Genomic DNA, 17,430 nt, shown 5'->3' with positions numbered 1-17,430 from the left:
GGGCCATCATACTATATATGGGGGATTACAGGTGTGGGGTCATAATAATATATTATGGGGGATTCCAGGTGTGGGGCCATCATACTATATTATGGGGGATTACAGGTGTGAGGCCATCATACTATATTATGGAAGATTACAGGTGTGGGGCCATCATACTATATATGGGGGATTCCAGGTGTGGGGCCATCATATTATATATGTGGGATTACAGGTGTGGGGCCATCATGCTATATATGGGGGATTACAGGTGTGGGGCCATCATACTATATATGGGGGATTACAGGTGTGGGGCCATCATGCTATATATGGGGGATTACAGGTGTGGGGCCATCATACTATATTATGGAAGATTACAGGTGTGGGGCCATCATACTATATTATGGAAGATTCCAGGTGTGGGGCCATCATACTATATATGTGGGATTACAGGTTTGGGGCCATCATATTATATATGTGGGATTACAGGTTTGGGGCCATCATGCTATATATGGAGGATTACAGGTGTGGGGCCATCATGCTATATATGGGGGGATTACAGGTGTGGGGCCATTATACTATATATGGGGGATTACAGGTGTGGGGGTCATAATATATTATGGGGGATTCCAGGTGTGGGGCCATCATACTATATTATGGGGGATTACAGGTGTGGGGCCATCATACTATATTATGGAAGATTACAGGTGTGGGGCCATCATACTATATTATGGGGGATTACAGGTGTGAGGCCATCGTACTATATTATGGAAGATTACAGGTGTGGGGCCATCATACTATATATGGGGGATTACAGGTGTGGGGCCATCATATTATATATGTGGGATTACAGGTGTGGGGCCATCATGCTATATATGGGGGATTACAGGTGTGGGGCCATCATACTATATTATGGAAGATTACAGGTGTGGGGCCATCATACTATATTATGGGGGATTACAGGTGTGGGGCCATCATACTATATTATGGAAGATTACAGGTGTGGGGCCATCATACTATATATGGGGGATTACAGGTGTGGGGTCATAATAATATATTATGGGGGATTCCAGGTGTGGGGCCATCATACTATATTATGGGGAATTACAGGTGTGGGGCCATCATACTATATATGAGGGATTACAGGTGTGAGGCCATCATACTATATTATGGAAGATTACAGGTGTGGGGCCATCATACTATATTATGGGGGATTACAGGTGTGGGGCCATCATACTATATTATGGAAGATTACAGGTGTGGGGCCATCATACTATATATGGGGGATTACAGGTGTGGGGTCATAATAATATATTATGGGGGATTCCAGGTGTGGGGCCATCATACTATATTATGGGGAATTACAGGTGTGGGGCCATCATACTATATATGAGGGATTACAGGTGTGAGGCCATCATACTATATTATGGAAGATTACAGGTGTGGGGCCATCATACTATATATGGGGGATTCCAGGTGTGGGGCCATCATATTATAGATGTGGGATTACAGGTGTGGGGCCATCATACTATATTATGGGGGATTACAGGTGTGGGGCCATCATACTATATTATGGAAGATTACAGGTGTGGGGCCATCATACTATATATGGGGGATTACAGGTGTGGGGTCATAATAATATATTATGGGGGATTCCAGGTGTGGAGTCATAATAATATATTATGGGGGATTCCAGGTGTGGGGCCATCATACTATATTATGGGGGATTACAGGTGTGGGGCCATTATACTATATATGGGGGATTACAGGTGTGGGGCCATCATACTATATATGGGGGATTACAGGTGTGGGGCCATCATACTATATATGGGGGATTACAGGTGTGGGGTCATAATAATATATTATGGGGGATTCCAGGTGTGGAGTCATAATAATATATTATGGGGGATTCCAGGTGTGGGGCCATCATACTATATTATGGGGGATTACAGGTGTGGGGCCATTATACTATATTATGGGGGATTACAGGTGTGGGGCCATCATACTATATTATGGGGGATTACAGGTGTGGGGCCATTATACTATATTATGGAAGATTACAGGTGTGGGGCCATCATACTATATATGGGGGATTACAGGTGTGGGGTCATAATAATATATTATGGGGGATTCCAGGTGTGGAGTCATAATAATATATTATGGGGGATTCCAGGTGTGGGGCCATCATACTATATTATGGGGGATTACAGGTGTGGGGCCATCATACTATATTATGGGGGATTACAGGTGTGGGGCCATCATACTATATTATGGGGGATTACAGGTGTGGGGCCATTATACTATATTATGGAAGATTACAGGTGTGGGGCCATCATACTATATATGGGGGATTACAGGTGTGGGGTCATAATAATATATTATGGGGGATTCCAGGTGTGGAGTCATAATAATATATTATGGGGGATTCCAGGTGTGGGGCCATCATACTATATTATGGGGGATTACAGGTGTGGGGCCATTATACTATATATGGGCGATTACAGGTGTGGGTCCATAATACTATAGATGGGGGATTACATGTTGGGCGATCATACTATATATACCCCGGTCCCATATATTACCAAAGCCCTGCCCCACCCCCACCTCACTCTGCCAGGCCATGGAAAAATGTTCTTGCTTGAAGTCGGTCCCTGGTGCAAAAAAGGTTGGGGACCACTGGTATAGACAGACAGGAGTAGGTGTTGCTTAAATGAAGAATAGATGGTGCCATACTATAGGAGGAAGACAAGATGGCGGAGGCATTGTGATGCTCAGGGAAATGTTCTACTGGGAATCTCTTGGTCCTGGCATTACTGTGGAAGCTACATTGCCACATACCACACACAGAAATATAGTTGTAGACCTACTACACAGCTTTATGGTAACAATATACCTTACTGGCAGCGGACGTTTTCTGAAGACAAAAAAAAAAAACATTCAAGAAAGGTTTGAGGAACATGGAAATAAGTTCAAGGTGACGATGTGGCCTCTAATTCTCCAGATGTAATCTGATTAAGTATCTGCGGGATGCGATACATAAACAAGCCTTAGCCATGGAGACCCCACTCTACCTTACAGGACTAAGCAGATGTGCTTCTGGGTGCCAGATACCGCGGCACACCTTCATAGACCCTGCAGAGTCCACAGCTGTTTGGGTGGCATGAGGCAAGCGGTCTCAAGGTTATATCTGACATTTGCTTTTTACCTTAAAAGTTGTATTCCCATCTCCTAGATCCTATCCCAATATGTAGAAGGAATAATAATAATAATAATATCAAATACCTCCAACTAGAAATATAGTATAGTCCTTCTGATTCATTATATTGCTTACCCCATGTGCAGGGCATTGCAGTAACAGGTATCCATGGTTACGACCACTAACAACTAACTGTCACTATATGAGTGGTTGTAATGATGGATACCTAAGCTCCTGCAATGCCCTGCAGATGGAGTAAGCAACAAAGTGAATCAGAAGAACTATTTTATATTTCTTATTGGAGGTATTGGCTAATATTATTACTACTACATCTGCTACATACTGGGATAAGATCTTGGAGATTGGAATACCACTTTAATGTGTGTGCCATCATATGAAATATACTATGTTTCAATAGACCAACACGCTGAGTAGAATACATTTTTGGACTACAGTGAAGTGGTGAAACTTAGAAAGTCCGGTCACCAGTAATCATCTCTCCAGCGTCCCCCCAGTAGTAGTTTAATATGGGGTCCAGTGTAATCGCTTTTCTGTCCTTCTTCGCTTCACTGTCTATTTTACATTCACAGTACGCAATCCGGGTGGAGGGAACGTGCGGTGCCACAGGGGAAAGCGGTAAAACAGAAAGAAAGCCAACCGGCAGGGCGCCGGGAACGAGCTGGGAGCGGCTCAGCAAAATGAGACATTCGTCAATAAAAGAGGAAAAAGAACAAAGCCTATATTCTACCAGAGAATGAAGTCGATATCGGCTACATAAAGCATGGACCAAAATCAAGCAGGAAATAATATGCCTATCGCTATATACACATTAGCATCTCACTGATCTGCAGAGCGGTGCAACCACAACCTTGTATGTAACGGAATGACTTCAGGAAATAGCAACGATTTCCTAGGAGACGGGCATGCATACAGATTGTGGGATTATACATATATAATCATACCAGGAGTCAGACAGGAGGATTATTGAGCTAAGTAGGAGCCTGGAATACATATACTCCATCTCTTCTGCTCTGTTTTTATGTCTTATAAAAATAGCGCTCCACCAAGAGGAAGAACTCTAACCCAATAGTTTCACCTAAGAGTATGTATATTCCAAGGTCCGACCTACAATGGAGTGAGGAGACATGACTAGTAGGGATGAGCGAACAGCTTTGGATAAGAGATTATCCGAATAGCTACATTGGTAACCCGGATACCTGGAGCGCTCACGATAATCATCTGTTCGGTGCCGCAGCTGCATGTGTCGCGGCTGTGTGACAGTCACAACACATGCATGGAGAGACTGTGTGTTGGGCTCCCCATGCATGTGTTGTGACTGTGAAATAGCCCGACACATGCAGCTGCGGTGCCGAACAGCTGATTATCGAGAGCGCTCCAGGTATCCGGGTTACCAATGTAGCTATTCGGTAAGCGCCATAGCTATTCGGATAAGCTCTTATCCGAAGCTATTCTATAAACCCTAATGACTAGTAATATCCGCCACACCAGAGACAGAGTACAACTGTGAATAACAGAAGGCAACAAAAATGAAGAGAACTGAGGAAACATAAGCGTGTTGAACCGTCTTCAGCAAATTCTGCCCACACATATTGAAAAAGCATCATAAAAAGGAAATTATGCTGCGGTAATAAGCAATGTAGCTGTGACTACATCACGGAGTAAGGAGCAATTTAGATGCGACTCCACCAAAGAGGAGAAAAAGAAGAGCATTTCCTAGAAGCAGTAGAACTGTGTGTGTCTCTGTGCAGCATTTCCCCCTTAAAGCAGCACTCCCGTCTATACTTTTTAATTAAGTATGTGTATATATGCATGTAATGTAGTATGAGGGTATTATATACTCACCTACCCCAGCTCTCTTTGGTGTGCAGCGCTGTTCTTCTCTTCTCAGTGATGTCACCCCTCTGCAGACTGTAGGTGGCATACTGCGCTGTGTGTGATCGGGAAGTGGCTTTTACAATGCAAGCGAACGAGGCATCATAGGTTTTCATTGTAAAAGTCTTCCGGCTCACACATAGAGCACAGAGTGAGCCGGCTAATTACAACTGCGGTGACATCGCAGCGAAGCAGACGTATAAATCTCCCACTGCATGCGCTGCGGGGGTTCGCCGGCTTCTGAGATGGGACCGTTACGTAAGTATGCGTCATGTATACTCCAAAGTTAGAGTCTGACTAGTGGGCATGGCCTCGCTCCATACACTCGTATAGAGTGACACCATGCCCACAGGTGCATGGAGCGAGGTGGCGCCCACTAGACGTGCTCAGGACGGCAGATATGCATAGCGCATGTGTACCTGCCGATCCTGGCTCAGAAACCGGCAAATTCCTGCAGCGCACAGCACATGTGTTGGGGAGAGTCATAAGTCTGCAAGTCACAAATCGACTGCAGACTTATCGATTTAGATCGGACAACTCCTTTAATACAGTACACTCACTGTATTATATGCACATATACACACACTTAATAAAAAATATAGACTGTTGTGTTTCTTTAATCAAAGACAGATTTATCAGACAATTGATATTACAGTGTTTGAGGTGAACAGGAATGAACATTAACAAAAAAATAATGTGAATTTTATGAAGCTAGAAGAAAATGCTGCAGAGGAATTTGCAAAAAAACCCCAATATATTCCTATACAATGTCTTGCTTTCCAAACCCCTGTCCTACAAAAAAAAGTCAATCTTACCTCTGATTGTTTCTTCTTAGGAACGTCCTCATCCTTTGATTTAAGGGATGGTGATGATTGAGTCTTTCGGATTGTAGTCCTCTTCTTTTTCCCTTAAATTGAAGATCAAATACTAATGAGAACAGAGCAAGTATCGTTAGATTGAAAAACGTTAGGCCCACACTTCAAAAGGAAGCAATTTTGATTCTACAGTAATTACAACTTTGACCGTAAATATCATTAGGGATGAAAGTTACATACTGAATACGCAAACTGCCTCTTCAGAGAGGAAGAGGACTAGAGCACTAGCGCCACCTACAGGAAATAGCAATCCTAAAAGTCAATAACGACCCTTTAACGAACCCTGCCACCTGACTTAGGATAGAAGTCAAGTTCTCGATTTGCAGACACGATATTTCAGGGTGCTGGCCTCATCAGTGCAAAGTGTGAGATTTGGTTTGGTCACGTGAGACGCTTCTGACCGGGGGATCTAAGGGGTAAGGTTTCTCTTTGTGAAGAGTGACATGCCAAGCCTGGCATGTCAGTTACATACTGAGCACATGGAAACCCAGGAGATGGCCCACTAACCAGTATGTGGTACATAACCGCTAGATGTGATACTGTCCTTTGAAAGGAATATACATGATCTAACGGTGTATTAGAAGTTCCCGTTTGTCGCATTTGGATACAAGGTTTACCATTTGATCTGCGTTAAAGCATAAAATAAAGAGGACTTTGCATTTAACAATATTGTGCCGTTTTCGGTATACAGTTACCGAGCAGACCTATATGTGGTACAAACGGTGTGCAATGGTGCCCATACACCTTATAAAGTCAGCTGAACAACTTTAATGATTATGAAGTCCAATCTCGCCTTCATCAGAAAAGGGACACAGATGCAAGGATGACATATAGACGAGCAGACTACACGAAGGGGCCTATTAATTGGAACTGCCTGATACTTAGACAGTACAAACTTATACTATACACTCTTGAAATGTGGCAAATTTATCAAAGTAGTACATGCTGCTTGATGACTGTATAATTTTCAGACTATGTAGTCTAAATTTACACCACTTATTATTTGGCTTACTTTATGCCAGAACTGTGTATCACAATTTTATCCCATTCGGCCATTTACCTTTGTTGGGCAAGATGTGAAAAGTGTCTAAAACACAAATATGGTGCAAGTCAGGAAAGACAAATTCTGGCACATTTAGTTTGATAGATTTTCTTTGAAGTATTTGCATGTAGGCACGAGAACTCAAATGATTACATAGGAGCTGTATACACAAAAGAATTTAATATTTTACTCAACTAAGCGTCCAGATTACCATAACAGATTAACATAACATAATAAGCAATAAACAAAATCAACTGCAAAAGTGTAATTTGCATTTAACCACAAATTATATATACAGTGCCTTTGCGAAAGTATTCGGCTCCCTGGAACTTTTCAACCTTTTCCCACATATCATGCTTCAAACATAAAGATACCAAGTGTAAATTTTTGGTGAAGAATCATCAACAAGTGGGACACAATTGTGAAGTTGAACGAAATTTGTTTATTTTAAATTTTTGTGGAAATTCAAAAACTGAAAAGTGGGGCGTGCAATATTATTCGGCCCCTTTAAATTAATACTTTGTTGCGCCACCTTTTGCTGTGATTACAGCTGCAAGTCGCTTGGGGTATGTCTCTATCAGTTTTGTACATCGAGAGACTGAAATTCTTGCCCATTGTTCCTTGGCCATTCTAACACCTGGATACCTTTATTTGTGAACCATTCCATTATAGATTTTGCTTTATGTTTGGGATCATTGTCTTGTTGGAAGACAAATCTCAGTCCCAGTCTCAGGTCTTTTGCAGACTCCAACAGGTTTTCTTCAAGAATGGTCTTGTATTTGGCTCCATCCATCTTCCCATCAATTTTAACCATCTTCCCTGTCCCCGCTGAAGAAAACCAGGCCCAAACCATGATGCTGCCACCACGTTTGACAGTGGGGATGGTGTGTTCAGGGTGATGAGCTGTGTTGCCTTTACGCCAAAACATATCGTTTGGCATTGTTGCCAAAAAGTTCAATTTTGGTTTCATCTGACCAGAGCACCTTCTTCCACATGTTTGGTGTGTCTCCCAGGTGGTTTGTTGCAAACTTTAAACACTTTTTATGGATATCATTGAGAAATGGCTTTCTTCTTGCCACTCTTCCATAAAGACCAGGTTTGTGCAGTGTATGACTGATTGTTGTCCTATGGTCAGACTGTCCCACCTCAGCTGTAGATCTCTGCAGTTCATCCAGAGTGATCATGGGCCTCTTGGCTGCATCTCTGATCAGTCTTCTCCTTGTTTGAGATGAAAGTTTAGAGGGACGGCAGGGTCTTGGTAGATTTGCAGTGGTATGATACTCCTTCCATTTCAATATGATCGCTTGCACATTGCTTCTTGGGATGTTTAAAGCTTTGAAAATCATTTTGTATCCAAATCCATTTTTAAACTTCTCCATAACAGTATCACGGGCCTGCCTGTTGTGTTCCTTGGTCTTCATAATGCTCTCTGTGCTTCAAACAGAACCCTGAGACTATCACAGAGCAGGTGCATTTAAACAGAGGCTTGATTACACACAGGTGGATTATATTTATCATCATTAGTCATTTAGGACAACATTGGATCATTCTGATTTCCACAATGAACTTCCGGAGTGAGTTTGCTGTTCTGAAAGTAAAGGGGCCGAATAATATTGCACGCCTCACTTTTCAGTTTTTGCATTTCCACAAAAATTTAAAATAACCAATAAATTTCGTTCAACTTCACAATTGTGTCCAACTTGTTGTTGATTCTTCACCAAAAATGTACATTTGGTATCTTTATGTTTGAAGCATGATATTTGGGAAAAGGTTGAAAAGTTCCAGGGGGCCGAATACTTTCGCAACGCACTGTATGTAAGCTCATCTAACGTAAATTAATTGCTCCTGGTTCGTGGGGAGATGATTTTTAGAAATCATTCTTTATTCATGGCACGGATTTTAGGTAAAAGTGTGAGTGTGCCCCCCTATTTCGGATGAAAAGCCCCCACACATGAATGGTCTCAGGATGCTTTACTGTTGGAATAATTCAGGACTTACTGTAGCGCTCACTTTTCTTTTCCGGACAATAATTATTACCAATGTCTGAAAGAGTCTGAAAGATGTTTCAGAGAAATTATTTTTTCCCTAATCTTCTGCAGTACATTCCCTGTGTTTCCTGCATAATATCAATCTGTCCAAAATGTTTTTCTTGAAGACAAGTGGGTTCTTTTCTTGACATCAGTCCATCGTCCAAAAGTCTTCACCTTAATGTGCAAGAATATGCACTTCTGCCTGCCGCCATTCCTGAACAAGCTCTGCATTGGTGTAGAACCAATCTCACAGCTGAATCCTCTTCAGGAGATGGTGGTGGCACTTACTGGACTTTCTTGACAGCCCTAAAGCCTTCTTCTCAGCACTTGAATCTCTCTGTTGATGATCTGATAAATGGTTACTTTAAGAGCAATATTAGAAGCAGCGATACCGTTGCCTGTAAAGCCATTTTGATGCTAAATAATGACTGAACGTTTCCTTCATTACGTTTTCTTGGAGGTAACTGTGATTAACAGAAGTAAATAATCTCAAGCACCAGTCACTTTTAAAACAGCCAGTCTTCTCTTATCACGGTGTCATGCAGATTTAATATCAGCTGCCTTGTCTTCATTAACTATTTCTCTCAAGCTAACAAAAAGATTACTAAAATTATGTAAGCATGTAATTTTGTGGCAGGGCTTAAAGTGAAAATTGGGTATTTGTAATCAGGGCTGCGGAGTCCGAGTTGTGGAATCGGAGCCCATTATGGTGGAGTCGGAGTCATGGAAATTGAGGAGTCTGAGGTTTGGCTTACCGACTCCACAGGCCTGTTTGGAATTAAAGAGTGGTTCCCTTTGAATTAAGTTTCTACACTGGCAACAGTTTGGTATAAAAATTAAAAAAAAAAAAAAAGAACAAAACATGCAGTACTCACCCTCCCAGAGTCCACCGGTGAGTCTCAGCTCCTGCTGCTAATGCCGTCAGGCGCTGAGGTCATGTCAACAGCGCGGTACTCACCGAGTTCAGTGGCTCCGACTGACGGGTTCCATCTACAATGGCTGACCCAGTGAGGTCACTAATTGGTTGCTGCGCTGTCAAAGTGACGCCTGCACCACAGCCAATGACAGACACTGGGAACAGCGGTGGAGACTTGCCGGTGGATTCAGGAAAGAGAGAGTACAGATTTTTTATTTTTTGTAAACAACTAACTGCAGCAAACCTCTTAAGTTAATTTTCTTGTCAAGGAATGACTCTGTAATTTATCTGATCACTCCTCATAACAATGTAGAGTTAACACAAACGGCCACTATAAAAGACAAGCAGGAAACTTTGGCCACGATTGTATTATATCTGCATTTTCACGTATGTGTTGTAGGTTCCACACAAAGCTGCAGATCCAGCCCCCCCCCCCCAAAAAAAAAAGGGCAAACTAGAACAGTCATCTGGTGACAGTCTCCACGTCCAATCCACTCCATTATAGCCAATGCATTAGTTTCCATTGTTGCCCATTACGAGAATTTCAACAAAACGAATTCAGATGTGAACAGAACCAAATTCTTGCTTAAAAGGTTTCTTCACAATGTTCCCCTAATGGAGAACTAGTCTAGTGGTCCTGCCTATCATACATGCCGTACATGGACCAGGAAAAAACAAAAGTGAGCTACCTCAGTACAGCAACCCCCTTAGTGAGGATCAACGGTTACAACAAACAGAAGTAAAACGTGAAAAGTATTTCTCCAAAGTAATGGCTACAGTGATGAATGGCATTTAATGTGCTGAGAATTGCTGCACCGTGTTAAGACAAGTGCTATTATTTATTACAAATACAAAAGGAAAGAAAGAAAAAGAAAAATAATTTTATGGAAGAACTGATCGATATATGGAGAAATTAAAGCAATGCAAGGCCGGCTCATACCCCCATACCCAAACTATGGGAAAGGAATATTTCAATAATTAAGAGAAAAAAATTGTTATAACCCCAATAAAGCATGAAAAATAGAGGTTTCATTCTCAACACTCAAAGGTGTAGGATCAACTTCTAATAACAAGCGCAGGTGGGGAACCTGTAATACCTATATATTAGTATGGGACGAAAAATAAAAATCATGACCCGCTAATACATTTGTTAAAAATAAAGTGGACAATCTCTTTAAATCCAGGTGATCAACAATTCCCAATTCAGAACCCAAGGTTGCATGGAACACGTAGCAGAAAACCCAAGAACTTCACAAGTTAGCCCCATGACAATTTTCACTGCAATTTCCACGTTCTATAATATAAGGGGTAAAAGATCCCACCCACCCGCAGCATTTCCACACTATTTAGAGAATACTTAGCCACTGCAGATCTTCAGCTGGGGAAACCTTAATAGTGGACATGTCCTGTGTGAATATAACTTTAGCCAGAACACAGCATTTGTACAGTATACACGACAGAATGTTTTTCCCTCTTCTACAACATTTGTAAAGGGCATAAGTCACCAGAGACTCTGATCCCAGTGATATGTTACTTACTGGGCTGCTTGCTGTAGTTTTTAGAAAGTCACAGCTTTAATCAGCAGGAGGTTAAGACTAAAGGACTAGGAAACCTGCTATGTTGTAGTCCTCCATATTGATGAGCTCTGTATAACAAGCACCAATATTTATGGGAAGCTTTTTGCCTATGCACAGTGTACACAGTGATGTGCCAAAGATTTGGTTGGGGTTATACAGAGCTCAGCATTTAGCATTCACAGAACTGGTAGATCTGCATCAGATAAAACTATCAAAACTGCAGGAATCGGACCAGCAAAAGACACAACAGTGGAATCAGGGTCTGCGCCTCTACATCATGTAATCACAGATAGGATAGCTAAAACCTGGTGACAGATTTTAAAGTAGGAGTTCCTCCAAAAAGAGGAAGACTGACTGGGCGCAAGTAAAAAAAAAAAAAAAAAAAGATAAAAGGAAAACAAAAAATAGAACAATGCAAAGAATTTCTGTCCGAGTGCGATCCAATAAAGCATTGGATCGTACTTGGACCAACACAAGTCTATGGGGCCATGCACATGTCCAATTTTTTCATCGAACAGAGCCGGACCAGGGAATATAAATATAGCAGCATGCCCAAGCTTGATGCGATATTCAGATCGCACTTGGCCATGCAAATCTATGAGTGCGTGGAAAACATCGGACTTCACTCTGATGACATCTGAGTGCAGTCCAATTTCCACAGACTTACACAATGGAGAAGATGGAGAAAATTTGAGAGTTTCTCCGGAGTTAGATTTGCATTATTAATCTGATTCTCTCGGATGAGACGATAAAAAGGTCTTGTGTGACCCTAGCCTTATTCTTTCCAAAACTTTTGTGTCTTGAGAACCCTCTTAAAATTCATCATTTGCTTTCATAATTAATTTACCAAAATCACCCACATGTAAAAGTTACAGTATTTTACATCACTATTACCCATTGTGTTGTATGGACAGAAAAAAAAAAAAAGTGTAAAAGGTCTCTAAATAAAATCTAGAAACAGTCCTAATACTTTTTGGAAAATCCAGTACCCTGGTTGTAGGCTTCTTTTACAGGAGTAGTTCTAAATGCAGAATACATGTAATATCTAGCTCAGTAACCCGTAACACAGTAACAAATCCATCCAAGGATCGTGTGATCACCTCCGATCCAAGAATGAGACGTCTTCACTTGTGACCAGAGAGCGAGTCATCCGTGCACCTTGAGGATTAACAGATCATTAACCACACATTATTTTATTTCCAGTACAAACATTTCCTTAGATACAGTCATCAAAATCAGAGTTGGCCGGTCCCGACCGCCCACTCCCTTCTCATGTCAGAACGGAGCAGATATTGTCGTGAGAACATTAATATCTAATGATAATTCCCATTATATTACTTAACAGTTACAATATTCACTACAAAACTAATCAAATAAAAAGAGAAGATAGTGAAAGCTACTGTACCAGGCAGACCACAGCGAGCTGCTGCAGGACCAGCAGGTCAGGGGACTCCACGGACAACTCCTGTACTTCCCACACTAGCCCGTAGGGCTCATACTCACATGTGAGAAACTCGGACGAGTCTCGCACGTCAATACCCGGCACTGGCGCCGGCACTCGGGGGCGGAGTGTGCGGCTGCACAGAAATACATGCAGCTAAACGCTCGGATCAGAGTACCGGGAAATGACGTGCGAGACTCATCCGAGTTTCTCACATGTGAGTATGAGCCCTTACAACCATCTACTGTATGTACAAAAAAGCTGTCTAAAAGTAGAAAAAAAAAAGGATTCTTTTACTTTATTTTTTTTTTTAAATCCATAAACAGTGCCACTTATGCCCATAGGCTGTTTCTAGTATTGCAGTGAGGCAGTAGATATAATTGGCACTTGTGGCTAAAAGAGAGTGCTTCAGATGTAGGAAGAATAGACCCAATCTGTATTTCCAAGAATAGCTGCAAATAAATGAAGATGAAGGGATTTATTGCACTGCCAGCAAGGTGCACGCCAAACAATGCAAATGGCCAACATTTTGGTACCAGACGGCAATGATCACGGCTAGAACATGAAGAGGATCATGTGAGTGCTCCAAGGTAGACAGCATGTGCTCCTGTCAGCCTTTAGAGCAGGGTTCCCCATCTCCAATCCACGAGAACCACCAACAGGTCAGATGTCCAGGATTTCCTTAGTATTGCACAGGTGTTGGAATTATTGCTGTGCAGGAGGGCAGATATCACCTGTGCAATACTAAGGAAATCCTGGACATCTGACCTGTTGATGGCTTGCGGTCTGGAGCTGGGCAACACTGCCTTAGAGGGTGCATATGTCCACAATAATGGAAATTGCCTCTTCAGAGAGGAAGAGGCCTTAATCTCTGGTGCCACTTACAGGAGGTAGCAATCCTAAAAATCAATACTGACCCTTTAATGAGTCTTGTCACATGACTTCGGATAAAAGCCAAACCATAATCTCAATTTGCAGACACATGTTTTTGGGTGTTGCCCCTCATCAGTGCAAAGCATGAGATCTGATTTGGCTTTATGAGAGACCTCCGACTTGAGAATAATGCTTTCCCTTGTGAAGAATGACATGCCTGAAATGCCAGTGTAAAGTGACTTATGGGCCGTGCAATGCTCCTTTGGGATATTAAACATTGGATTTTTTTCTTGAAACAATCTTTTTTTCCCCAATCCTGGACAATCACCTTTACTGTTCTGCAGCCATCAACAATCCAAGGTACAGGTGCTTTTGGTTGATGGGCAATGTGCAGCATAATGTCCACATGGACCAGCTTTCACCCTGGTCTACTACCTGCTCCTGAGGACAGACTGCACAGCAGCAGATAAACGTTACTAAGCCATATTTGTGGATCAGAAGCAAGCATGCCCATTATTAAAGTGAGGAAATAATAGATGGCACACGCTGTTACGAATAAAAAAATTTTGTTTTTGAGGACACAAAATTAGACAAGAGTTGTAAGTGTGTACAAAGCCTAAAATTGATGTCAGTCAAAGGGCAAAATACATTGTGGCTGCAGTTGTTTGTGAGGCACAGTCTTTGTTAAAGAAGGGACAAGTGTTTCAATCTTCCCTGCCACCCGCTGGAAACATGCCCCGCTTACAGGGAACCGGTGATATCGGCCATGGCCCCGCTGATCTGACAGCAGCATTAGGGGCTGTACAGACAGATATACAGCCTTGTGGAAAAATAGTTCCGTAGCTTGTATTTTATTGTTAGGAGACCCTGCTCGTTCTGGGCTTCTTGGGGGGTCCTAATCAGTGATTGACTTGATATCTCTTCACCTGGTATCAAGTCTGCAATGCAGCAGAGAGCTTCGTCGACCCTACTGAATTAAGCCCTCTCTGCATCGGCCATAAAGAAGGCAGGTAGCATAGCGGTAGTGATACACCGGCAAGTGCATCACCAGCACAAAACGAGGAGAAGAAGCCCCCTGCTGCCAAGCCCCGCTGGAGGTGCCATAACTTGTGCTGCAGTGGGCCATTGGGGACCTGTCATATGTAGAAGCGTAATAATAAGTTATGTAATCGTTTAGATAACCCGGCCCAATTATGTTTGCGTCTTCTCTACAATGTATCGGTACCTGGATGATAATCCAGTATGCAAGCAAAGCTAAGAGAGGCAGACATGTGTAAAACTGCAGCCTGTATACACATGAGAGACAGCTGTCAGACAGACGATCATTCGGCTGACAGTCATCTCTCCTGACTGCTCCAAACACAGGATCGTTCAGCTCCACCAAGCGCACCTGAGTTTTCTATGAGGAAGGCACTTGTCAAACTCCTTTCCCATAAACCAAAAGAATCCATCAGGTCAGATCCTGATCTCTCCTGACATCTTAAAAAGCAGGATAAGCTTTCTTAAATGTTAAAGGGAATCTGTCAGCAGCATTTGCAGTGTAATCTGACAGCAGCATACTGTAATGGGAGAGCGCCTGATTTCAGGGATGTGTCACTTACTGGGCTGCATTTTGCTGTTTAAATACAAACCAGTTTTTTTTTTATCAGCAGGAGATTATCAGTAGAGGACAACTGGCCTTGTGTTTCCTAGTCCAACATCGCCCCTAGCATTGATTAGCAGCTTTTATTCACTATACAATTTACATAGAAAGCTGCAGTGTGGGCACTGTTAAGGCCCCGTCACACACAGCGATAATATCGCCAGTGAGATCGCTGATTTTGTGACGCCACAGCGATCTCGCCAGCGAGATCGCTGTGTGTGACGGGGATCAGCGACCGGCCCCCCTGCCAGTTATCGCTGATCGTGCAGCATCAGCCTGGGCCGTTTTTCGATTGCTGGTCTCCACTGGCCAGCGTGCATCGCTGCGTGTGGCAGCGAAAGACCAACGATCAGCGACGCTGGTTTCTAATGTAAATAGCGGGTATCCAGGAGTCGCGCGGCTCTTAGATACCCGACGTTTACATTAGAAGTCAGCGTCCAGCGTCGCTGGTCCTGATCGCTGGGGCTGTCTATGTGACAGCTCACCAGCGATCAGCCCAACGATGTCCCAGCGATCCCATCATGTCGGATCGTTGGTGGGATCGCTGGGACATCGTTATGTGTAACGGGGGCTTTATACTCAGCTCAACAACGGAGCTCTGCTACATCTGCCGCTGTGAAAACTGTGACTATCATAACTGCTGTACCCAGTACACCAAGTGATAAATCACTGGAATCAAAGTGTCAGCCCCTTCCTCATGCTGCTGTCAGATTACATACTGCTGATAGATTCCCTTTAAAAGGGTTGTCTACTACTAGAACAAACCTTCCCTGATCTGAATGCCGGCGTTGAATGTAAAAGTAATCAACAGGAAGTGAGAGCTGTAACCTCTTGATTACTTATATGTCCGACGGTGGGGACACTGATGCCAGCATTGATTGGGTGTGATGCTACCGTGACCCACCAACCTCATGAGAGCCCTGGGACTGCGAGGAACGATACCGCTGGAACAGCGCTGGCAGAGGGGCGAGTATGAGTGATTTTATTGTAACGGGGGCAAACATTCAGGACGAGAAGGGGTTGTAATAGTAGTGGACAACCCCTTAAAAAAGCGCCTTAAATCTATTTAAACTGATTAATGATATTAATTTGATTTATTCTCTTCTTACAGTTCTGTTTTGACATGGTTTGGTACATCCAAATAATGAAGTCAGAGGTTGGAGTGAGGGGAACCAGGCCATAAATAAGGATGGGGGCTTAAACCTGCATCCAAAAGTGGATCTTCTGGGAGCATTCCTAAAAGTTCATTGAGGCAAGGCTTAAATGTTCCCCATCATTTTATGTAGCTATGAACAATTGTATATTTTATATAATTTCCTTTTACACAGGGGACTTTCATAGAGATAAAATAGAAATCTATGCATTTTTTTTATAGATGCATTTTATCAATAAGTAAAAAATATGCTATATAGCAGTGTGGGTCAATGCGTCCGCTCTCTTTTGTTTTGAGCATCAAAGCCAAAAAGACGTCACAAATCATAAAAAGGATCAAGACCATCAACATAACATACCGGTTGCCTTGTAATATTTGTAAATGAAAACAGAGCGGATATGAGCCTGATCCGAGGCAGAACATGCAGCTTTGTGAGCAGACGTCTGTTGCATATTGCAAGGACAGTCCATCCTAAAAATACCACCGCAAGCTAAACCTGTATCCCCCTCTGGAGACATAACATCAAAGAGCCAGGAGATTTTATGTAATAACTACAGAAGACTGAGCATCGTCTCTAGAGGCTTGAAAGCACCAGAAGCACAGAGAACAAGAAGAGTCTCTCAGAATTGTCCCAAGGAACCTGGCCTCAATCTGTCTCTGATTATACCTTGTGAATGACAGCTTCGACCAGCTTCTTCCGCTTATAAGGAATCATGACTTCAGAGGTCAATGACTGTACTTAGGCATCTGCACTGATAAAATTTGACCCTGGCAGTCACGAAATCTCGGCCCACGAAAAAAATGGACCTAAAG

The 17,430-nt window shown here is 42.6% G+C and overlaps 1 protein-coding gene across 1 annotated transcript in view; it reads right to left on the bottom strand.

Moving 5' to 3' along the window:
• APLF (aprataxin and PNKP like factor) overlaps positions 1–17,430 on the bottom strand; it is a 182,882-nt gene that overhangs the window by 80,995 nt on the left and 84,457 nt on the right. The window contains exon 6 of the mRNA XM_073553796.1: positions 5,884–5,975. Within this exon, the coding sequence (XP_073409897.1) occupies positions 5,884–5,975 (92 nt within the window). The remainder of the gene's footprint in view (positions 1–5,883; positions 5,976–17,430) is intronic.

The sequence above is a fragment of the Dendrobates tinctorius genome, unplaced genomic scaffold (genome assembly GCF_039654945.1).
Source record: "Dendrobates tinctorius isolate UK_male_01 unplaced genomic scaffold, ASM3965494v1 ptg000203l, whole genome shotgun sequence".
Classification (NCBI taxonomy): Eukaryota; Metazoa; Chordata; class Amphibia; order Anura; family Dendrobatidae; genus Dendrobates; species Dendrobates tinctorius.
Note: the sequence above shows the minus strand (reverse complement) of the source record. Positions and strands in the feature narration are given on the sequence as shown.